This window comes from Lutra lutra, chromosome 2 (genome assembly GCF_902655055.1).
Source record: "Lutra lutra chromosome 2, mLutLut1.2, whole genome shotgun sequence".
Taxonomy (NCBI): domain Eukaryota; kingdom Metazoa; phylum Chordata; class Mammalia; order Carnivora; family Mustelidae; genus Lutra; species Lutra lutra.
In genome coordinates, this window is record NC_062279.1 from 118,599,720 (window position 1) to 118,625,455 (window position 25,736).

Below are 25,736 nucleotides of genomic sequence, written 5' to 3' on the forward strand. Positions count from 1 at the left end.
AATCATTTTAAAGAAAAAAAAGAAAGCAAAATCTTGTTGAATACTGAAGAAGCTTGAGTTGTGTATTTCATGCTAGAGTATAGGCTCTCTAAAAGTCTGGATTCTCCAAAATCTACTGATTGATTCATTCATACAATCATCTAACAAGCTATGTAAACCGGGTTCCTGTTAAGCAACCAGTAAAGGGTAGCTATGACGATGAGGATGGGTCAGGAACAGGCTGGTGGAGAAGACAGGCACATAAATAGTTGAAATACAGTTTTTAAAGTGATGACACAAGTATGTTAGTAGTTTGCAACTGAGCCGTAACAACACAATGACAAACAATGTAAGTACACATTTAACTACTTTTTTTAGTCACTTATGGTTAACTTTTTGTCTCAACTTGACTGGACAAAAGGTGCCCAAATTAAACATATTTCTGGGTATGTCTGTGACAGTATTTCTGGATGAGATTAGCAATGAATCAGTGGACTCAGGAGACTACCCTCCCCAGTGTGGGCGGGCATCATCCGTCCGTTTAGGGCTTGAGGAGAACAAAAGATGGAGGAAGAATATGCTGCTTTTTGCTCCCTATGGAGTTAGGATAACTCATCTCATCTTCTCAGGCCACTGGACTTGGATTTCAACCATCAGCTCCTCTGTCCTCAGGCCTTTAGACTCAAACTGAATTATACCACTGGTTTTCCTGGGTCTCCAGCCTTGCAGACAACAGACTGCTGGATTTCTCAGCTCCCATTAATTGTGTGAGCCAATTCCTCAGAATAAATCTCTCACCTACTGGTTCTGTTTCTCTGGAGAACCCTGGCTAATATAGTCACATATTTTTCTAAAGTCAAAGAGAGGAGCACCTGGGTGGCTCAGTTGTTAAGCATTTGCCTTTGGCTGGGGTCATGATCCCGGGGTCCTGGGATGGAGCCCTGTGCTGGGTTTCCTGCTCAGTGGGAAGCCTGCTTCTCCCTCTCCCACTTCCCCTGCTTATGTCCCCTCTCTCGCTGCCTCTCTCTCTCTCTCTCTCTCTGGCAAATAAATAAATAAATATAATCTTAAAAAAAAAAAAAAGTCAAAGAGAATCTATCCCTAGCATCATCAGTGCCTTACATAAGATGAATGACAGACTTTTTAAAATTCAACTATTTCTTATTATGAAGGCTTTTACGCAAGTGGAGAGGGTCCCTCTTTGTTCACTTAATAGAAAAATAAAACTTTATAGGAAATAAACTATTTATAAAGTGTACAGTCTCCTTGAAGCCCAAAAAGCATGTGTCCATAGAAAAATAATACACTTGGGTAAGGTAAATAAAAGAATCATTTAAAAATTATTGAGTTTCTTATTTTTGGTGGATGCCTCATGAAAAAGGCTTATATTTAGCCTGTGGCAAAGTCTCTGGTAACCTCAGAAGAAAATAAAGACATGTGGCTACATGGCTACACAATTTGCTCAATTGTATAATCTTTATACAAAAAAAGTCACACTGCTATCAAAGGCATTCTACCTGCCTTAGGTCTGAAGTATCAAATCTCAAGAGCAAAAATAAAATTATGAAAACAACTCCCAATAGTCACCTTAAGAAAAGGCTCCTTATTCAGTAAGTTATTTATTAAAATAAGTTTGAAAAGAAGAGCAGTGGGGCACCTGGGTGGCTCAGTAGTTAAGTGTCTGCCTTTGGCTCAGGTCATGATCCCGGGGTCCTGGGATTGAGCCCCGCATCAGGCTCCCAGTTCAGTGGAAAGCCTGCTTTTCCCTCTCTCACTCCCCCTGCTTGTGTTCCCTCTCTTACTGTAGTCTCTCTCTGTTAAATAAATAAATAAAATTAAAAAAAAAAAAAAGAAAAGAAGAGCAGAATACTGAACTTGGTCTCTCATAAAATGTCAGATTCTTCCAATTTGCTTCAGTGTTTCATGAAGGCATTGTGTTACATTACTCCTCCGGATGTTTATTCAATATAAATGTTAGGAAGAAAAGAGATTTTCTTTAATGATCCATTCTTCAAGGAAATTATTTTCAGGGATAAAATTAATGTAAGATAACTGACGAGTTTATTGGTAGCTACAAGGAAGGATCCTCAGTTAGGGGTTTGGGGCTCTGCCCATCAGTCCCTGATCCCTACCCCCCACCCAGTGGAGCACCATGTTACACAGAGTGGACCAGTTTGGCTTCCAGGTCTTTGAATAAAGCCGTTTGACAGCCATCACATTATACTTTACAGGAGCCTAATGTCTCTCTTCCCCACTTTTAACATGCACAGAAAATATGTTCTTAAAGAAAAAAAAAATCCACACCATTCAAAAACCTGTTAGAATTTATCTTTCTCTAAGAGCGAAGTGAATCCAAATGCATACAAGAAAGAAATCTACTTATATAAAGGGAGGTGAATATTCAAAAAACCAAATCTTACACAGAATAAAGAAGTGAATAAGGCAAAGCAGGACAGGATTAGCATATTTTCTTTAATAACTACATCAACATGTTTTATGATTTTTCTTTCTTTCTAATATTATATAAATGTAATCTTTTAAATCTCATGGTGAAGAGGCACAGATTGTAAAAAATAATGAGCGAACGGTTTGCCAAAACCATGTAAAGATGGCACATGACAATGTCAAGATTCTGATAAAATGTATATATGCTTTTAAGTAAAACCTTCAAGGTAAATTTCTGACTACAGTTAGGAATAATTAGCGCAGATCTGGTTAACATCTAGTTAGGATATAAGAAGTTCAAGAACGGCGCCACTATACTTTGGAGCTAAGATTACCGTTGGAAGTAATCCACTAGGAAAATCAGAGCAGAAAAGATAAGATTAGCTTGCCAAAGGAAAACAGGGAAGAATCAAACAGAATCTATTGCCAATGCGGAAAAGATATAGCCCAGTTAGTGTTATAGACACCTATAAAAAATGAATGTATCAACTGATGGCGAACAGGAAGTCCAAAGGACTCAGATGGTTTCAGGGTAATTCTAGCACCTGTTTGAGGAAGAGGGCGCCTTACTAGATGCCATAGGTTACTACAGTTCAGGGACACTGGTTATCGAGATCATAACGTCAACTCTTCTTTGTTAGTATCGGTTCAAAATTTTCCATTTGTAATTTGACTGTCCATATACAGATTTTCCTCAAAAATGAGGGAACGTGATGATCATCTTGATACAAGGAATTGGATCTATACTCTGACACTGACCTAGACATCAGTGATGTGGGTCAGGGAGCCAGGTTTGTTGTAGGTGACAGCAGGAACACACACACCTGATCAAGGGAGTTCCTGTGAAGTTTCTGGTTCTGAAAGATTAAGGTCAAGATGAAATAAATTCTGTCCTAGGAAATCCTGCCTGAGTGGTCAGCTTCTTCCTCTCTCACTATTTTGAAGCAGAAAACCTTTCAGGATACAAAAGGGTCTGTTTGCTTTTAGATACATTACGTCTGATCACCGAAGCTGTACGGACTGACCTGAAAAAGCACCGAGTCTGTGACAAAACTGAGAAGCTTATTTTAAAAAACTAAACTCTAATACATATTTACTTACTGCTCTTCTAACAAGAGAGGAAAGCAGAAAGGGCAATCTGTCAATCAAATATTCAGTTACTGGAAATAAATACTGATTACTCTCTGACATCTTAACTAATAATTTTCTAATAACCATAACCAGGTAGCTGGGGTCCATTTATTTTTATGTGATACAATTTGTGCCTAAAGATCATTAAATGGGATATGGTAGAAGCTGAATTTCTATTTCTGCTATACCCAATTTTAAGTCAAGAGAAATTAGATTAAAACCTCAGGTAAAACAAGGAAAAAAATAGTAAGGATTCTGAGTTTCCTGTCAACTTTGTTATACTTCTGTTGTAATTAGAGAACTTTTCTGGACACAGGCATAAATATTTAGCATCCTGAAGTATATTATTTAATTCAAGAACTAATTTGTAAAAAATAAAAGTTAAGAATACATTACACAGCTTTTCGATTTATTTTAGGTTTTGAATTGATGTAAATCATCAGATACATGACAAAGGCAGCAGCTTTGGTAGCTGCTGGATAATTCAGACACCTGTGTAGTTGGGGCTGTAAAGGAATTTTTATTAGATTGGTAGAAAACCAGCTTTGAACTCAGTTGCTGAATTTCAACCAATTTAAATAAAGTACTTGACCTACAAGCTTATAACCCTAAATTTCTCAATGCAGCTGCCAGAAATCTATTTTCCAAATGAAACAACAGATGGCTTTGAACAATACTGCAATATGGCAATTTTCAGTTACTGCAAAGGGTTTTTGTCTGGTTAAAATTATGAAAATAACTGAGAAAATAACTTTCAAATTTTTCTGAAGGACTGCTATTTTCAAAGTGAAAAGCAAAGTTTAATAACCTAAGTGATTTTCCAGCATTATCTCTAGACATTGCTCTATTTGCTAGTTTCTATTTATCTAAAACAACACATAGCAGATTGTAACCTTGCCCTCATTTTAGAACTAATTTAATACTCCTGCAGTGACTGCAAGCACTTCAAGATGTCTTTCCAAGTGATGATTTCCAACTCACAGTATGTCTTTAGTTCAAAACTTCATCATCCTGGGCCAATTAAGCCTGATGTGAAAGATATTTAAAACCTATAAACCTTTGTAAATAACTGAAAAACTGCTCATTCCTTCAAATACCTCGTGAACAAAATAAATACAGCCCACCGAACCTCGGAATAAGGCTAACCCCAAAAGAAGCAGCTTAACCTTCCAGGACAAATCACCTCAATTTCTGAAACTGTTCTTGCCAAAGGACTCCACTTCCCACTCACTGATTTAATTGAGAACGTCTGTAAGTTCTCCTCCTTCCTTCTTTTCCAGCTCAGTATACCTCGCCAGTGCTGAGCAATGGAGTGTGGGCTCTGGGTGCGCGGGCTGCCTGGATTTAGTACTTGCACCATCACTTACCACCCGGGAGATCCTGAGATCCTCTCAACTTCAAATTCCTCAAATTCCAAATGCTAACCAGTACTGACTTCATGGGGTTGCTGTGGACTAAATATACTAAACACATGCAAAGAACTTCAAAGATGCCAGGTATATGGTAAGTGCTCAATAATACTATTATTATGATGATCCCTTCCCTCTTGTCTCACTCAATGCTTAGGCTGCTCCAAGGTCTAGATCTCTTCCCTGCCTTGCACTCACTCAACCCCCTACCTTCACCCTCTGTCCAAGAGCATGCTGGTTTAGCTGTGAGCAAGCCCCGCACACAACAACTAAGCAAACCAAAACACAAAACTTCACATGGTTCAGCCAATACCCTTCATAACTACTTCTCCACTCCCACTTTTACATAAAACTTAACTTTAAAACTAGGCTATGATTCATTTCCTCCATTTTGTCACCATTCACTCTTACCTCGGGCAGTTTTACACCTAAAGTTGCTTCCTTACCAATCACGTGATCAGAGTCCAGCAGCCGTCTCTCAGTCCTGTTTCTCAACCTTCCTACCACTGATGGGCCCTCCTTCCCCTTTGAAACTCATCCCTTTGCCTTCTGTGCCACTGCCCTATCCTAAATCTTCCTCCCTGCTTACCTACCACTTCTCAATCAGGTTCCTTTCCTACTTCTTCCATTGAAACCTGATTCCCAAGAGTTCTGCCCTCAGTCTTCCATACCCCTCTCCCAACTGCTCCACTCCCATGGGACACCCCCAAACCCCGTGGTGGGACCTCCAAATCTGGTTCCACACCCCGCCCCTAGTCCTGACTCCACTGACTGTTGAAAATGTCCATTCTGGTGATTCTACCAGAGCCTCACACTTACCACATTCTAAGTCAAATTTACCACTTTCCCTTCTTAACATTTCCACTCTTGACAGTTAATGACACCATCATTTTTTGAATTATGAAGGTCAAAGCACTTCAATCATCTTTAATCTGCTGTCTCTCTAACAGCTCATAACAGACAGTACAGTGGTCTGTGCATGAGCTCTGGAACTAGACCACATGAGCTCGCATCCTGACTTCCCTACTTTCTGCCGATGTGACCTTGAGCAAGTCACTTGGCTTCTCTAGCTTCAGGGTGGCCTCCATAACACAGCTGTGCAGATTACATAAGGAAACGTACATAAGGCCATAGCAGGTTGGCATCTGGCAAGCTATGATGACGATGACAATGAAAAAGAATCTTAATCATCTGTTCGCACCCTTCTCATTCTTTACAGACTCTCGTCACATCTCACGTAGACCTTCTCTATGTTGCCCCAAGTAAATTTCAACTCAGAAGGCCACTTGCCTTTGTTGTCAATGTGTAAGTGTCTCAAATGATCTCAACCAAGACCGAGAGCATTTAACATTCTACTTACATATCAGGATTTTTTTTCTCATAGCATACTAAATAAAAAACATAATGAGCATTCAGGAACTGACCTTATTTGAACCCAATTTCAAATAACATTCCATAAGCCACATGGTCAGACATTAAAATCACTCTCAATTCTCAATAAGGCAGAGCAGGTTATTGGCAACAAACTACAAAATCTTTGTTGTCATTACCCTTACCAAGCCACCACCTCATGGTCACCAGGCCACATTTCCCCAGGAACTGAAAGGTAAGTTATGTTTTGGCCTAAGAAAGATGTAACATTACTGGAAAAAAAAAAATCAGAATCATATAATGTATTACAAAGTCAGTATGTTATCTTTTGCATTGTATCCTCAGTGACTTTGTAGCCTTACAAGAAAGTAGAATTAAACATTTTTATGAATGTCCATCTACGTATTTACCACATTGAATTCAACGGGATCATTGCTACTAGAAGCAGTTATCCTAAGAGAACCATGTTTATGTATTAATTAGATGTCGGCACTTAGTCACTTTAACAAAGAAAGAAAATTACCGCTAAGGACTGGAGTTCTCTTGTTTCTTCCTCTGCTGCTGAAGCATGATACGACAGAACCTACAGGATAAGAAACAAAGGAAAACAGGTTATCCAAGAGAGGACTACTGAATGTAGACTTTGACAGTCTTAAGCTTGAGATTCTGCTAAAACTTCCTAGAGACCAAACTAGATACCTCAGACTGTCAAATCTTGTTTCCTGCTTTCTTCAACAGAAAGAAAAATCCCAGATTTTGATTCGATTGCATGTTTCAGAAGACAAAAAGTTATACTCCCTACATTCAGAGTAAGTCTTGTCACTTTTATTCTGTACATCATTTATTAGCCATGCTACTGGCTCAGACTTGGCAGGAAATTTATTTTGTATTTTTTTTTCTTTTTGTGCTGCTTTTTAAAAAATAATAGTGACTTTAATTTTTTTTTTTACTTTTGTATTGAATTAAGAAAAAAAATCTTTGCATACACTGACATTTTAACATTGATATTTGGAAAGACAGTACAGAAGTGGCCCTCAGATGAGGCCCATAACCAGCGTAGAATTTCATAAAGAAAAATTGCATGGCTGGAATATAATGTCATACAGATTCAGGGATTCCTTTCCACTCATGTGTCAAGAGCAAAGAAGCATAGCCCTGGCCTGTAAACCCCTCTGTTAACATCTGAGGACAGTGAGGCACAGGTGTTCTCATGACTTGGTGGCAAGCTCACACTTAGTGAGAGGACAGGGAGGCCTGCTTTCAACTCCTACTCTAGTACACTTTCAGTTACCTGAGTAGAGTTAAAAAAACTGGCTTACCATTTTCTTATACCTTAACGTAAGAGTCATTAATTCCCGATTTCAAAAGTAATAACTTCAAAGTAATGGGATAATATTTTATCTGAGGTAGTGGTCATATTTAAAATGTCTACCATATTTTTAAAAAATATTTTTGAAAGTTCATTTTTGACAGAGACAATACAGATTTACTAAAAGCCCCAAAGATTTTAGTATGATTGATAAGAAGGCAAGACATTTTCAGATTTTAAATGGTGACCTGAGTAACTGAGAGGACTGAACTAGTTTTCCTTGAACCAGTCTTTAAAATTTGAAGCAACTGAAAATCTAAAATGGCGTATGTATCTCCTATCTTGTGATTCAGAACATTTATAATCCTGTACTACATCAGGTTTGTCTTCACATCTGAACCATTAAGCACTAGGAAAGCCTGGGAAACTTGGAGCTGCTGTCTTCTGCTTACATGGCATCGATGGGTCATGGCGGCTAATGCGTTGCTGCTGGGACCACAGAGCTAGTGTGTTGGGGAAAGTGCAGACTGTGGCCATACACTAGTCTGATATAAATAAATGCAATGCAACACAGATGAATGGTTATGGGAAGAACATGTCATTCTAAATTTAAAAAAAAAAGATTTTTGTCTCAATGAAGGTAAAAATAGCACCTTATTCATAAGGTCGTAAGGATTAATTTTGTTAATACAGGCATACCTCAGATATACTGCGGGTTTCCAGACCACTGTAACAAAGCCAACATCATAATAGAGTGAGTCAAATGAATGTTTTGGTTTCCCAGTGCATGTGAAAGTTATGCTGACACTATAGTGTATTAAGTGTGCAGTAGCATTATGTCTTAAAAAATCAATATAATACCTTATTTAAAAAATACTTCATTGCTTAAAAAAAAACAGTGAACCCATCACCTGAACTTTCAACAGGTCCTAATCACTATTACAGATCACTACAACAAATATAATAACAACGAAGAAGCTTGAAATACTTTGGGAATTACCAAAATCCTACACAGAGACATGAAGGGAGCAAATGTTTTGGCAAAATGACGCCAATAGACCTGCTCAACATAGGGTTGCCACAGACGGTCAGTGTATGAAAAATGCAGTATCTGTGACAGGCGATAAAGCAAAGCACCACAAAATGAGGTATGTCTGTACCTGTGAGCCTTAGAACACACAGTAAGCACATCTGATAAAGGTTAGCTATTATTATTGTTGTTGTTTTATTGTCATTATAATGATCATGGCTTCCAGGTCAAAATAATTCACCACCATAAGAAACCTGATGAGTTTGGGTCCCTGGCTTTTATCCAGTGCCTCATAAGAACAGGAAAATCTTTTTCAGGGTTAAACTAAAGACGACTAATGAGTACATGGGTGCTCACTAAGGTATTCTATTTCTGTATATGCTTGCAATTTCCCATAATAAAAAGTTTTACAAAAAGAGATAATTTCTAACTGATAACTGGCTTAGATTCAATTCAGTATAAAACTGTGGGAACTATAAAAATTTGATTAAAAATTATATACTTACACACACATGCACACACGTGTATATATGTATGAAACTACATGTGTACATATGTATTCTATAAGTGTAACTTGAGGTATGTGTGTACATATATACACACATATATTTGTGTATACATATGTATGCAAACATACACATAGGTGTGTGTGTATTTGAAAAAGATTTCCAATGGCTTATAATCCAAGATCTCTTATATACTATGGCAAAACTATTAGTGTTATATATTCGTTTTAGAAAGTAAAGTATACCATGTTGATTACTGGTAAATCTTTAAAATGTATATCTTTTGAGCTACTTAGGTGAGGTGTTTTTTTAGAGGATTGGAGTAAAAGTTGCCATATTCCAAAGACTGATACGCATTGATCTCAATCAACTAAGAGTAGGCAAACATTCAAATATATTTCATGCCAGTGTATGAATAAGACACTGCCCTTTTGAAGTCTGTCCTAAACTGGCCTCTGATGTAAGACATTTCTGTGTTATACAAAGTGGACATTTTCAGACAGTTCATGGAAGTCATCTGGAAAGGGCTGGCCCGGCTCAGGCAGGCTAGTCCAACGTGGGAGGGAGCCTGCTCAAGGTCAGTGTCCCAAGCCAGTAGCTCACTAGCTGCCCGCACATTCAGAATCACCAGGGGAGCTTGGAATAATGTCGATTCCTGGCCTCTCCTGAAGACTTAGGAATCAGGATTTTTAGAAGTGGGATCCGTAAATCTGTCATCTGAAGGGGTTTCCCATGCCTCACTTCTGATTCTCTGAGTGCTTCGGGTTCCTGTTTTTATCTTTTAAGATGTGTGACTACAACTGTTCACAAAGAGATGGGGAAGCTCAGGCAACAGGAAAGGGACAGGATGCAGGTGACAGCAGATGTCAGTGTGACTGGATTCTTAAGCCTGAAGGAGTAAAAGGAAAGCCAGTCTGAGTTCTGGTTTGGTCATATGACCTTTGGTAAGTTTCTACAATATTCTGGGTGTCAGTTTCTTAGCTATTTATATGAGGATTCAGTCTGATTCTCTGAGGAGACAGCGTCCCCACAAGTGGTTCCGGGGGAAAGGGAAGAAGCTGAGTGTGTGGCCACAGAGACGGGAGAGGGTCCCACATGTGCCAGCCCACCTCCAGTGTGACCATTTGCTTGGCCATGGCTCTCTCCACCGCTTCATACATCTGTGTGTTCTGGATCCCCAAGCCACAAAAGATGACAAAAGCCTCCAGGAACTGTTCATCATTTCGGTTGAAAGGCTTAACCTTGCCAGTATTCTCCTCCATCTTATTAACAAGTTGGCAAACCCCTATAACAATCCAAGAAATCTGAGTAAATATTATTATTAATTATTATAGTTTTTATTGACTTTAAAATCTGAGAACTTGTTTCACATAGTCCTAAATGTATGTTGCCCGTGTTAAAAAAAAAATCCTAGAGTACTATTTTCTTCCAGACTCGGTCACGAATTTTAGATCAGTTGAGTCCCCAAAGACACTTTGTCCTTTGGAGACTAATTGGATTTTTGTACACTTGCCAAGAGAACAATTTTGATGCACATCAGAATTTTGGGTCACACAGACTGCCTTTCCTGACTGAGAAACCAAAAGTTAAAAAACATAATTACATACAAAATAGAATGCAGAAAATAGGCAATTCACATAGACGGTCTCAAATTTCAGATAAGCACCTCCGTATCCAGGAGAATCTTATTTGCAGACAACTTTGGATACTACAAATAAATGCAAATAAAAATGACTATTTGTTTAGAAATAAAAGCAGAACGAATCTTTGAAGAAAATCATAACCACCTAAATCTTGGCTTCTCTCAGAAGGTCAAATGTAGAGTCAATATAAATGGAAAATTACATCAACATTATGATAAACCTTTGCTGAACTAGTTCTATGGGATTCTGAGCCTAGTGGCCTCTCTTTGAAGGGTCTGGTGACCTTCTACCTCTGGGTTTAACAAGTGTTGTTAAATCCTTATTTCTTCTGTCTCTGAATATATAATCACAGAGTTCTGTTCAGGACACATGTGATCTTTAGGCCTTACAATCTCACTCTGAGGTAGTTGTGACCATCCCTATTTCACAGATGGAAAAACTGAGTCTCAGAAAGGTTAAGTCATTTGCTCAAGTTCACTTAGCAGATAGGCTTAGATCTAAAATTCAAACCCAGCTTGGGCCAGTCCCTAAGGCCACCATTTCCCACACGCTGCTGCTCTGTGCCCTTGTACCTGCTTCTGGTCACTGCTGGTAGCATCCGCTTGCTCACACCTTGACCTGTGCTTTTCCACTGGCCTCCACTGCTCCCATATGCTCCCTCCTGTGATCCAGTTAACACCTCAGTCTCCTTCACCATAGCTCCTGGAGGTGGCCCACTTCTCTTTCCTTTGCCCTTAAGATGATCCCTCGGTATGTGTCTTTCTCCCACTGGCTTATTTCACTAAATTCTACTCCTGAAACCAATGTTAACACTATATGTGAACTAATTAGAATTTACATAAAAATTTGGAGAGAAAAAAAAAAAGATCACTCGGTGTATCATGGTGGATTTTATTCCTGACTCTCTTTCTAGGCTGCATGTATCGTGGGCCTAGAGATTTTATTTTTTCAGTTCCACTTCCTCAGCTAGCAAAATGCCTGGCCTATATAGCAGGAACTTGAAAAATGTTTACTGACTTAATGAAAATACAGGACTGTGGCTCTGACCCAAACTACTTTCATATGAAGACTATAGTCTATTATCTCTTATTTTTCCCAGTGCACAAAAGGATTTCATAGGGGCCACAGTGATACATGCTTGCTACTTTAAGTCCCTTTATCGCCATCGATGTGCAATTTATTTTTAACCTTACACATTAGCCATACTCTCATTTTTACTCTTTCTTGTTTGTTGTGGGAGTTCTTCTACATTCGACAGGAAAGACATCCTTATCTATCTGCCTTAGTACCATAAGGATTACTTCTCTAACACTCCATTATCAAGAAATACTTTAAACGAAACATAATGAATTTGGACACTGCAAACTCAGTGACAATTGGCATGATCTTAGAAGCACACGTCCCATGTACATGGTACAACACGGGGGTCCTGTCCTCCAGCCTTTGCAAATTCCCAAATTATACATGTGGAACTGTTTATCGAGATCTGGCTATCTTCCAAATCACATTTTCTTGAGAGCCCGTGTTTCATGCCTTATCCTCCCATCAAAATGGAATTGCCTTTCAATTCTGACTAAAGTTGTCTCCTACTTGATGGCCCCTTTTCATAAACAAGATTTTTCTTTTTAACACTTCCTAAGAATCACTGTACATCCAGAAAGGAAAGAACAGGAAGGGGTTGAAGCCCCTGGGCTTCTGACCTAGCTAAGTAACCCTCTTGCACGCCTTTTCCAATCAAGGCCTTAGGAAAAGTCACTAAATGTGCATTAACAAGTATTAGTTTATACCTCTGGAATTCAAAGGTATCAAAGTGAATGCCAAATGCATCAATATCAGGAGTTGGCTGTCACAACCACAGCTCAGAGTGGAACAGCTAAGGTGTGTTTGCGTTACAATCTACCAGACTAGACACAGATGTGTAGACAGAGCTAAGCTCAGTGCAAGAAAAGGGGTGAAGACGAATTATCTACTTAGGCATATAATTTAATTCTCCTTAGAAAGCAGAATGGACAGTGATATTTATATAGCATCCTGCTGACTTCTTTATACTCTTCAGAAAATTGAATTCTATGCAACAAAAATAGCCAAGTTAAAAAAAAAATAAGAAGAAAAAGGTTTATAATAAACAAACAGGGTCCCTTTATGGGAGAAAATATAAAGCCCGGACACATTTACAGATAGGGTTTTTAGAATTTCATTAACAACCTGAAGAGTAGATAAAGAGTACAATAATGCAATTTAAAACTAATCACTTGAGATGCCACATCAACCAGCATCCCTATAAAATCAGAATCACTTCTCTACAAAAACAAAGTACTTAAAGTAGAACCCAAAATAAAACGAAACCACTCAGCAAAAGTCAATTAATATACACAATCATAAAAGAAAATCCTCAAAAACATTAGGCGAAAACCAAGAGCTAGTGCAGTTAGCAAAATCTGTGTCACTGCCTATTATTAGAGCACATGAAGTACTGGTACTGACGTCACTTCACGCGGTCATCACGGCAGCTCTGAGAGCTCAGCTGGTACCAAAGGCATCTCCAGCAATCACGTGGAAGGGACTAGATGGATTTCTAAAATCACACAATTATGTTTCCTTTTCCATAATTCCAGGGATCAATGTTGCTACCAACCAGTTTTCCTCCTGGCTTTGTGGCAGAGCAGGGGGTGGTCACTGAGATCCTACTTAGTCTCATGTACTCTCTACTGTATGGGCTGGACTGCAAAGCCAGCATCCTGTCTTGCTATGTAAGACCTGCCCTCATCACCAATCTTGAGAGGTTTTTTTTTGCACTTGTCATTTGTCAATTATCTTAATCTGAGGTTTTCTGCTGTACAGCATCTTGCTTTTAAGAGAAGCCTCCTCATTTTAAGATTATATATGAATCTATATTTTCCCCTGGTACTTTTACAGATTCATTGTATTACATTTAATTTTTTTAATTCAACTTAGTTTTTTCCCCAAATTGCTACTAGATTCTTAAAATACTTGAACAGTTATCTCTTCTCCAATGATTTGAATTGCTACCTTAAGTATTAGGGTCATATTTTTTTCAACTACTATGTACTTTTTTCACATTTTAATGTTTTTGAAATCAGTCTGCATCCTAATCAACTGCCTGTCATAGTTTAATTGAAATCGTTTTTTTCTTTCTTGGAAGTACAGGAAATCAGCCAATGGCACCTTAGAAACAATGATCTATTATATACAATAATACTAATGTATACATATGTACCAGACTTGGGTCTGCGTTTACACTTTCTATTGTATTCCATCAACCTTTCCATGTTTTCTGGCACACATGATACTTTCCCTTTTTATTGTTGTTTTTGTTTTTAAGATTTTATTTGTTTGACAGAGAGAGCAAAAGAGCAGAAGCAGGGGGCGCAGCAAAAGGAGAAGGAGAAGCAGACTTCCCGCTGAGCAGGGAGCCCGCTGCACAGCTCAATGCCAGGACCCTGGGATCATGACCTGAGCCAAAGTCAGACGCTCAATGGACTGAGCCATCCAGGCGCTCTGACATATGATACTTTTAAATTATGTTACTTTTACAACATTATTTTAATTTCTGACAGAGCAAATCTCTATTCATCAACTCTGATTCTTTTCATATGTTATTCTGCCAGATGAGTTTTATAAATGTTGGTCAGGAATTCCCCTTCCCTCTGAAAAAAACTCTTATGAGGATATGTATTAAAATTGATATAAATCTAATCTGGGGAAAGTTGATGTCTTACAGAATAGGTTCTTATCATCGAGAAATGTTATGTCACTTCACTTACTAAAGATTTTTAAGTTACTTGGAGAATACTATAATTTTCCTCATAAAGATGCTACATATTTCTGGCTACATTTATTCTTTGCTACTATTATAAATTTTTTTTCTTTATTATTTTCAAACAAACTTGTCTTTGGCAGAAATTAAAGTTATTTCTCTTTAATACCTTGATAACCAGGAACTCTCTGTAGAGAAGTATTTTCAGCTGATTCCACTGGGTTTTCCACCTCACAATCTTAGTTTTTGGGAAGTTTTTTTATTTCGCCTTTTCTTTTTCTGTATCTCACATTGTTTCCTCTCCTCCCCTCTGACTGCTTTGGTTAGAATTTCCTTCGGGCAGTAGTTTTTTTGTTTTATTTTGTTTTTCATGACTTTAGAATCTTTCTCAATTACTTCTATGAAAAAATTATTTTATTTATTTATTTTACTTCTATGAAAAATTTAAAATTTGAGTCAGTATTGGTTATTACCAATTTTTATGGAATTTCTGCATTTCATCAAAATGTATTACCTTTTTGGTATACTGTATTACCTAACATCTTTTAAAATTTTTTCTGTATCTATAATTACATTTCCTTTCTCATTCTCACTTGTGTAGTTCTCTTATTATCCTCATTATCTGTGTTGCTGTTTATTATTATTGGGTTCCCTATTATCTCTTTTTTTCACTATCCCTTCCCACTTCATAAATTTATCATTTCAATTGCTTTTCTTTGCTTTCAATTTATTCATTTATTGGGGAGCAACACAGAAGGTGAGAAAGAGAGGTGCTATTTTTCCAATTACTTCAGTTGAATGGTTAATTCAAATTTTATTATTTCTTAATTCAGAAATGGCTGGTTTGTGTTGCATGTGTGTATCATCAATACTTGTAAGTTTCTGGTGGATATCTGACAGAAGTTTGTATTTGTAAATTATGAACTATAAATGTAAATCTATAGTTGCTAATTAAATCTACTTCAGTTTTTATATTAATTTATTCTAATGTTCCCTTGTACTTTAACCTCTGTGGGATGCATACCAAAGGCTCCCACCACGATGACTACCAGTTTGTCCCTTTCTCCTTGTTTTTAATAGCTTTGGCTTTTATATATCAATGATGTTAGTTTATTAGAAGCATTTATGACAATTATACTTTCTTGGTGGATTTTTAACTTTAATCAATGCAAAGCATCCCTTTACAGGATGTTTTTACCTTAAATTCAACTCTCTCTGATACTGTCATCACTATCTGAATTTGCCCATCTTATGTAAAATGTGCTCTTATGAATGGTATATATCTCATATCTTCCAGAAATTCCCTCATTGTTTCTAGTCCAGTAAAGGTAAGTTTCTGTTCTCCAACGCTGTGAAGTTCTTCTATTTTGTCAATCAATTCTTGAAAGTATAATTCTTTTTAAAATTATTATTATTATTTTTAAGATTTTTATTTATTAATTTGACAGAGAGAGAGATCACAAGTAGGCAGAGAGATGGGCAGAGAGAGAGGGGAAGCAGGCTCCCCACCGAGCAGAGAGACCGATGTGGGACTCGACCCCAGGACCCTGAGATTATGACCTGAGCCGGAGGCAGAGGCTTAACCCACTGAGCCACTCAGGCATCCTTTAAAAATTATTTTTAATTTAAATTCAATTAATTAACATACAGTATATTACTGATTTCAGAGGCAGAGGTCAGTGATTCATCAGTCTTATATAATATGCAGTGCTTGTGACATCACATGGCCTCCTTAATGTCCATCACCCAGCTGTCCCATCCCCCTACCTCCCTCCCCTCCAGCAACCCTCAGTTTGTTTCCTAGAGTTTGAGAGTCTCTTATGGCTTATATTTATTTTTATATTATATATTTTAACTTTTATATTTTAATCTTATTTCCTTAGTTTTATTTTTTTTTCTAATTTTCTTCCAATTATTATTGCCCCTACAGTCTTATTGCCTGGAGCTTACTATAACTAAGCATAATTTACAATTCTCTGGGGAAAAAAAGCAGATACTTTAAGCATTATAAGCAATGTGCTTATAATGGATGACACTGCACAGTTTAATTATACTTGCATTAGAAATATCCTAACAAATATTTTTATAAACAAATGAGCAGTTAGTGATATTGCCAAATGGCAACATTTATTATGAAAAATAATGTGAAGTAGCGTCAAATTTAAACATATAATTTTAGAATATTTATCTGTGGCTCAGAGTCAAATTGCAACACATAGAAGAGCAGAGAATTAGGATAGTAATCAGTTTAGAACATACATTCAGTAGGAAATACAACTGACCATGAACAACATGGATTAGGACTGTGAGGGCTCACTTATATGTGGATTTTTGGAATAAATACAATATGGTACTGTAAATGCAGGGTTTTTTTTTTTTTATAAACACAGTATAGTACAATAAATGTATTTTCTCTTCCTTATGATTTTCTTAGTAACATTTCTTTTCTCTAGCTTACTTTCTTGTAAGAAAACAATATATAATATATATAACATAGAAAATAAGTGTTAATCAATTGTTTCTGTTACTGGGAAGATTTCCAGTCAACAGTAGTCTACTAGTAGTTAGGTTTTGGGGGATTTAAAAGTCATACATGGAATTTTGGGTGCCTGGGTAGCTCAGTGGGTTGAGCCTCTGCCTCTCAGCTCAGGTCATGGTCTCAGGGTCCTGGGATCAAGCCCCGCATCGGGCTCTCTGCTCGGAGGGGAGCCTGCTTCCCCCTCTCTCTCTCTGCCTGCCTCTCTGCCTGCTAGTGATCTCTCTCTCTCTGTCAAATAAATAAATAAAATCTTAAAAAAAAAAAAAAGCCATACATGGATTTTAGACTGCATGATGGGGTGTCAGTGCTCCTAGCCCCACATTGTTTAAGAGTCCACTGTACATATTTCTCATACTTCATTGTGACAAAGGACTATAATTTTTGTTTTACTTTTTCATTAACAAAGAGATGAATATGTAAGTTATTTAAAGTGGAGACGTTCTCAGCACTTTTTTTTTTTTTTTTTTTTTTTTTTTTTTGGGATGGGAATGGGACTAATTTCTTCAAAAACTGTCCTGAAACTGGCATGGAAAATTGGAGTAAGAATTTCTGGTAAATATGATTTGGGGAAAAAGGCATATTTAGCCTAATAAATAGGGGAAATAATTGGTTAAAATAAATGAATGCTGAATGAGGAAAATATTTCCTTAATAGCACTGGAAGCAAAACTCTGGAAACACTCTGTATTAGCCAGAGCACTAAGAAAACATTTGATATGAAACAATACCTCGGGGAATACAACAGGCCCCATACTGGTCTAATGTCTATAATTTCATCTAAATGTCAGTAATGGAAAAATAGGAGGGGGAAGTAAGATTACAAAAAACACATGGGCCTGTCTGCCTTTCTGCATGTAGCTCTATGGGGATTCTCTATTAGAATTAGATAATAGAGGAATCTGGCCTGGGCTATGCAAGAAAAATTATCTACAGCCATGACATTTTCCATGCTGCATCTGTGGGCACAAAATACAGGCAAGAACTCAAATTTTCTCTTTTGTCACACTTTTGAAAGAGCAGGGAGCACTGGAGCTGTTTCTTCCTGTACTTGGAATCAACTTGAACACCCACCCAAACCCCCATTTTTTCCTTTCTTAATAGGGAGTTTTTCCTCTCTGAAAATAACATTTGCTTACTTTTGACTCTGTTATCAAGTAGGGTGACACGAAATGCAGGTCGAGTCTGATTACTTCAAAGGGTTTTTTTTTTTTTATGTTTTTTGCTCACTTGAAGGGAACATGACAGGATCATAGCATATGAATTTTGAGCAGAGCTGAAAGGTTATTTGGTTCAACTCCACAGAGGTGAGTCATGTGCTCATAATGTTGTAAATGGTTAAGGGAAGAGTAGAGCCAAATGGACACCCTGAGTCTGCTCCCACCTGGGGCTGTGTGCACTTCACTGACCCAGCTCGCATTTACGTCAAATGCTGAGGAAGGCTGATATGTAGCTTCCTCCAGTGACTCTCCATTCCCCATTATTATTCCAAAGAGATGCTGCTGAGGAAAAGCAAAAATGTGACCGGATGTGGTAAGGGGCCACTCAGTCCTCCTTATGAAAACTTACAAGGGAATAATGCATCCTTCTGGAATTTCACTTCACATTTTCAAAGGTCAGAGGCAGCTTTGTAGTAAGTCTTCATGCTTATATCAAAAAGCATTAAAATATATATTTATAAGGTATATTTCTAATGTAGTTTTCACCTTGCAATAAAATCTTATAGGAAATAAAATCTTATAATACAACATTTCCTACAATTTCCTTATTGCTTATGTTAGCAAACTGATGGGTGATAATCTTGATAAGAAAACCCCCACATTGCACACTGGTCAGCCTTTACTTTTCTCTCTCAGAGCTGTGAAGAGTGCAGGGGACCAAATAGCCCAGCAGCCCAGCCAGGAGTTGCCAGTCTGGTTTCTGAGACTTGACGACGCAGTTCACTAGAAGACCATGGCTGACGACTGAACCATCTCTCTGGGGCAGAGTCACAGTCACTAAGTTCACGAGGCTGCTCTCTAACACCAGAATATTCACGTGGAGACGAAACAGATCTGTCCCGGGGAACAGGAGCACGTGCACCTGCAATCCCATGGCCTCAAGCCCAGCTCAAACAATTGTCAAAGCAATCGATGTATTTCCAAGTATATGAGTAATACATTCTCCTCCTAGGAGTTAAGCTACATTGGGAAAAAATAATCAGAACAATGGAAGTCAGATTTGGGATGCTCAGTGGCAGACGACACTGAAATCTCACAGGAAGGACGTACACCAGCAAAGGGGCTGGAAATCATCGAGCGCGACAGCCTGCTACACCAGCTGTCCCCTGAGTGACGGCCTCACCACGCGGTCAGAATACTCTGCCCAAGCCAATACAACTTACTACATCTGTCTCTGCTCGAGGGGCAAAGATTCCCTGACCCCCAGACAGAACCTCAATAGGCACTTTCAATACCTGTCTTTTTTTTTTTTCTTTTTTCATTAATAATACCCCCTACCCCTCCCTGCCTTTCTGACTGATAGCCCTCCTTCAATAAAATTACAGTTAAGTCTTGCAACCTGGAAACTACTGAGACTTTTTAAGGTAAATTTATATTTCTAAGTCTCACTTCATTAGGGTTTCTAGTTAAAAGTTTGGCCTTTAGGGCACCTGGGTGGCTCAGTTGGTTGGGTGACTGCCTTTGGCTCAGGTCATGATCCTGGAGTTCTGGGATCAAGTCCGCATTGGGCACCCAGCTCCACAGGGAGTCTGCTTCTCCCTCTGACCCTTTCCCCTCTCATGTTCTCTCTCACTCTCTCTCAAATAAATAAATAAATCTTTTTAAAAAAAAGTTTGGCCTTTAGAAGGTCCTCCTGTATCCTCTATTTCCAAGTTCTCGGGACAATGTTAACAGTTCAGACTACTTTCACATGTCAGTCATGCATGACTGGCACATAAAACCTCAAAATTTCTGTACTACTCTTAATATAACCTGCAATGCCAAGAAACAAAAAATATATATATTTTTCAGAGGATGCATTCTTCCAACATCCCTAAGTAGGCATTTTTCTATTACCTTAATATAAGAATGTAAGCTCCTTGAGGGTGGGGATTTCCACTTTGCTCACCAATTTATTCCAAATCCCTAGAACACTGGAGTGCTCAATAAATGTTTTTGAACAAATGAATACAATCTAAAATGTGAACCCCATATTAAAAAAAATCAGAAGCAAGAAATGAGACTCTCTAAATCAATTCACATTATCAACTTGATGTCTCTCACTCCACAAACTATCAACACATTCTTCAACAAAAATCTCAACAATAATTGAAAAGCATTATAATAATTACTAAAATACATTATAGTTACGATATTTAAGAATGTCTGCTAACATTTATCAACATAAAATTACTTCAAAATTCTTTTGTTATTCCAATTTTTTTTTACACATTTTATTCCTCAAAATTACACTTGAAGGAAAGTGTCTGAGAACACATTTTTTTTTTTCTTTAGTAAGTGCAGATTAGAGGGTAGTAAAAGGCTTTACCTATCACTTTATTCTTCTTTCCATTTTTTATAGGTGTACAAAGCAAACTTCTAATGCACTGCTGGTTTATATTTCCTGTGTTTTCATTCTAAACAAAAACAAAAATAAAACAAAACAGGTACAAATTATGAAGAGACTGTTTTGCCCACTACGTGCTATATAAACTAGATCAGACATCTGAAACCCCTCACCTATTCATTTATCTTTTATTAGCTGTAGATAACATCAGAGTACAGAAAATGTATAAATTATAATGAAGTTCACGTAAATGCAATATGCAGCAGTTAGTCTTTACATTATAAAGAGTAATAAATATCCTATATTTCTTTTTTTTTTTTTTTCATTCCAAACTTTCTAAGCAGCCTTTGATAATATACAGCAAAATACTAACACAAGTATTTACTATGCCGGTGTAGCAGATGTCTCAATAACTTAAGACAGGCAGAATCCATAAAGCACTACACTACCTCGGATGCTACATGCTACACACTTGTCTTTCTTTAGGACTGCCACTGTTTCTATTGCCCATACTGCTGAAGTTCTAAAGAGGTCTTCTAGATACTCAAATAACAAAAATCAAGGCAGCTGCCTGAAAGTGCAATGCTTTTCCAGAGATGAGAGAAAAGACTAGAATTCAAAGTTTTCAATGCCTGAGAAACGGACTTCTGTAGCTTTGCTGTCAAAGAAAACATACTCGTTTCTCCACAGACTACTCACCGTAGTAGATTACCAGGTCTATAAGTTCGAGCCATATGGAACTTAATTTCTGAGGATAAACTCAAGAACTCCAGCAACACTATGTAAGGAATGGCATTGACATTAAGTAGGTGATAATTAAATTGTCTCATAAATTAGTTTAAGATAATTCATTATTATATATTACAGAGCTGAAAAGTACAGGGGAAAAATACTTGAGTACAGCTGACCACCCCTCAACAGATGTTATGAGCTATTTTATTTTCCTTCACCGGATCAGGGAAAGCACTGCTCACTCTGAAATATAGCCAGTTCTCGGGCCAGGCCTTCAGCTGAAGAGTCCCTAGAAGTACAGATCTGATGGGAAAACAGTGTTCAAGCTCCAAGTTTACAATTGGTTTACTTACTGTCCAGGGAAATCTTTTGTCCTTACTGACATCTGGGATATTAAGTGGTTCCATAGTATTTTTGACATACTGAGCATACATGTAATTGATTCTGTTTGCATCACGTTCCCTGTGGAAAAAACAGATATGAGTTCTTCCTGTGCAGTGAAAAAACAGGGGCAAAACAAAGTTTAAATAAATGATAATATTAGATCCACACTAGCCTTAAATCATAGGTTAAAGTGTGTCTCTTCATTGGAAAATGCACTTTCGATGTGATGATTTACAACTTTGTAGTTACTATAATTGAAATGCTTTGAAAAGACAAAGACCCACAATTCCTCAGCCATCTAAAACAAATTTTAAAATGCCGTTAAGTAATGTTACCACTCCCGTTAATGGGCATGTTGATTTTTATGCCATTTATGTAAAATCCGTAGGAGTTTTTCTTTTCATGTCTTCTTTTTTCATCAGATTATAGAATGACTAAGATCTAGTGCCTGTTTGACTTCCTCAGTTATTTACTTTCTCCACCACAATAGTCGTTTACACATTTCAAACCAAGGGGAAAATCAAGCATGCCTAGAAGAATTTTATTAAGTTTTTTTCTTTTTTTCTGCTTTGAGATAATTTATGATACTTTTTTAAATGAAAAATGTATCTTCTTCAAAAAATTTTCCTGAGGTTACAATTTTTTCCCCAGTTATTTCCCTGTTTCTTGCTTAAAAGGCTGAATATTAAAGATTAATTGGATGTTAGAGGGTACATAAGCACAATGCCAGGGCTGCAGCTGGGAAAACAAGATAGACCATGTTTTTACATCAGGAAACTTTGTATGTTCCCAGCAATGGGGATGATTTGGGCAAAGAGTGTCAGGTTGTGGAAATTTACTCAAATGATAAGGATATGCCTATCTTAACTATAATATCACTAACTGAAGAAATAGGAGAGTCTAATATTGAGAGATATTTCAGAATAAAATACATGCTTCTCGAAGTTCCAATATTTTCCCTATCTTCCATCTTCCTTCCCAACCCCTGCACCTCCAACCTGACCAAACTGCCTCTTGGGACGGATGTCTTGAGCACTAGTGAGTCCACCAAGACTCCTGAAGGCGGTGGCCTCATTCCTGACCAAGATACTTTAGCCTTTCCTTTCTTTGTAGTACATTTTAGTTTAAGTGTAATTTGGTCAAAATGGGTGAAATTTGACCCCACGTCCAGTACTGTATATAAGTGAAAAAGAATAAAGAGCAAATGACAATAGTCACATAGGAGTAGTACATAAATGCCAGCATGGACATTTACTGAGATGACAATGATGATCCAGGAAGGCATGCGGACTGTCCAACACATCAGACCTAGGACCTGACTCCTCTTTCACTCATTAATTGGGTGGAATCTAAAACAATTTTAAAAACTATTCATAGATAGCTAAAGTCTCAGGAAAAGAAAATAAGAAGCTTAATAAAGATAAGAAAAATGGAATGGTGGTTACAAGGAGAAAGAAGTACACTGGAGAAGATACCCTTGTCTGAATCTTTTTAAAAATAACAACACTGTTATGACTTTTATTATTTTTATCACCATCATTATGTTCACAGTGGGAACCAGATGAAACCCAAAATAGTTAAGGGACTTGCCAGAGATCCTAAAATCAGACCCACAGGCATTAACATAGAGAAGGAGAAGTAATTTTAATTACCTTTAAATTAATAGAAATTGATTTTTTTTAAATTTCCTGCAAATGTTCAGTTTTCTTAATGGTGACTTTAATGAAAAATAAGTATTAAGATTTATTAAGTTATGTGATACCATTTTGTTTCTTACTCTCTAAGAAATGCTGGTGAATTCTGAGTCCCTGCACTCAACACAGACTGAGCACCTGCTCCACAAGAGGCACCCTTGGTGTCACATGGGAGACAAGATTATGCAGGCCAGTAGCTGTCACAAGGAGCTTACAACCTGGCAGAGGCCACGACACAGCACAGACAATCCTTTCAGCTGCCCGTCCTGTTTGGGTAGAGTCCAGTGCCGAGGATGCCAGCTGTCCCTCAGTAACTCTCCTCCGTTCATCTTTATCTGGACACACGGTCACCCAGACTGTGCTGGCCAGCCACCATACTGGAAATTCTAGTCAATAGATGTAGGAAGACATATGGCGGCTTCTAGAAACCTCATGTACGAGAAAGCTGTTGCACGCTCTCTGCCTTTTCTTTCACTGCCCACCCCAGCCCCCCCACTCCCCTTTAAAAGATGGCTGCGACGAAAGGAGCTGCATCCTGACAAGGAAGGCAAGGGCCATACCTTAGAGACATGAAGTAGAAAGCCCCAAAGTGCCTGGGGGCCTGAGGCTTTGGGGAGCTCAGCTGCAGCACCCGAGCTGCTGACCTCTGGGCTTTTCGAGGAAAGAGTAATTAAACTGCATTCTGGTTTAAGCTACTTCTGTTTGGGAGATTTTATGATTTGCAGTCAAGCCTAATCCTCGCTAATGCAATTGGCAAAATGCAAGCGCCACACATGTGGAGCAGATCAATAGCTAACACCTACATGGAGTGGATTAGAGAAGAGGAAGCATTAGAGAAATGTGTAAAAGGCGGGATAAGATTTAAGGATGTGGAGAAACACATCAGGGATGAAAGGGAGGGGGTTCCAGCAGGAAAAAAAACAAAACAAAACAAAACAAAACAAAACAAAAAAAACCCTCAGCATAAAACACATCTTTGAAATGCAAGAGTTCTATCTATGGGTATTTGGGAAACACGAAATAGATTGTTAGGAATAAAGTGATGGTTTCAGGCTGAAGATGTTAGCCTGGGCAGACAGTGGATTATTCTGAAAGAGCAATGCAAAGAATATGGAACTCCTTCTTTAACTAACAGGACTATTATGGAGACATATCTTGAAAGAAGTTGCTGTGGCCAGTGTTGAAGTTGTTAACTGCCTATGTTCTCCTCTAGGATTTTGATAGATTCCTGCCTCATGTTGAGGACTTTTATCCATTTTGAGTTTATCTTTGTGTATGGTGAAAGAGAATGGTCAAGTTTCATTCTTCTACACATAGCTGTCCAATTTTCCCAGCACCATTTATTGAAAAGACTGTGTTTTTTCCAATGTATATTTTTTCCTGCTTTGTCGAAGATTATTTGACCATAGAGTTGAGGGTTCATATTTGCGCTCTCTACTCTGTCCTACTGGTCTATGTGTCTGTTTTTGTGCTAGTACCATGCTGTCTTGGTGATCACAGCTTTGTAGTAAAGCTTGAAATCAGGCAACGTGATGCCCCCAGTTTTGTTTTTCTTTTTCAACATTTCCTTAGCAACTCGGGGTCTCTTCTGGTTCCATACAAATTTTAGGATTGCTTGTTCCAGCTCTTTGAAAAATGCCAATGGAATTTTGATCGGGGTGGCATTGAAAGTATAGACTTCCCTAGGCAGTATAGCCATTTTAACAATGTTTATTTATTCTTCCAATCCATGAGCATGGAATGGTCTTCCATCTTTTTGTGTCTTCTTCAATATCTTTCATGAGTGTTCTGTAGTTCCTCGAGTATAGATCCTTTACTTCTTTGGTTAGGCTTATTCCCAGGTATCTCATGGTTCTTGGTGCTATAGTAAATGGAATCGATTCTCTCATTTCCCTTTCTATATTTTCATTGTTAGTGTATAAGAAAGCAACTGATTTCTGTAAATTAATTTTGTATCCTGCCACATTACTGAATTGCTATATGAGTTCTAGTAGTTTGGAGGTGGAGTTTTTTGGGTTTTCCATATAAAGTATCATGTCATCTGTGAAGAGAGAGTTTGACTTCTTCATTGCCAATTTGAATACCTTTCAAGATATGTCTCCAAAGGCAAAGGAAACAAAAGCGAAAATGAACTTTTGGGACTTCAGCAAGATCAAAAGCTTCTGCACAGCAAAGGAAACAGTCAACAAAACAAAGACACAACCCATGGAATGGGAGAAGATATTCGCAAATGACACTATAGAC

The 25,736-nt window shown here is 37.8% G+C and overlaps 1 protein-coding gene across 4 annotated transcripts in view; it reads right to left on the reverse strand.

Annotated features, from left to right (window-relative positions):
- The window catches only part of PDE5A (phosphodiesterase 5A), a 149,920-nt gene that overhangs the window by 47,778 nt on the left and 76,406 nt on the right, over window positions 1–25,736 (reverse strand). For all 4 annotated transcript variants that reach the window (XM_047718327.1, XM_047718329.1, XM_047718328.1 and 1 more), the window contains exons 8-11: window positions 21,768–21,876; window positions 20,665–20,752; window positions 10,290–10,465; window positions 6,859–6,918 (exon numbers count right to left, since the gene is read on the reverse strand). In XM_047718327.1, coding sequence (XP_047574283.1) covers window positions 6,859–6,918; window positions 10,290–10,465; window positions 20,665–20,752; window positions 21,768–21,876 — 433 coding nt within the window. The remainder of the gene's footprint in view (window positions 1–6,858; window positions 6,919–10,289; window positions 10,466–20,664; window positions 20,753–21,767; window positions 21,877–25,736) is intronic.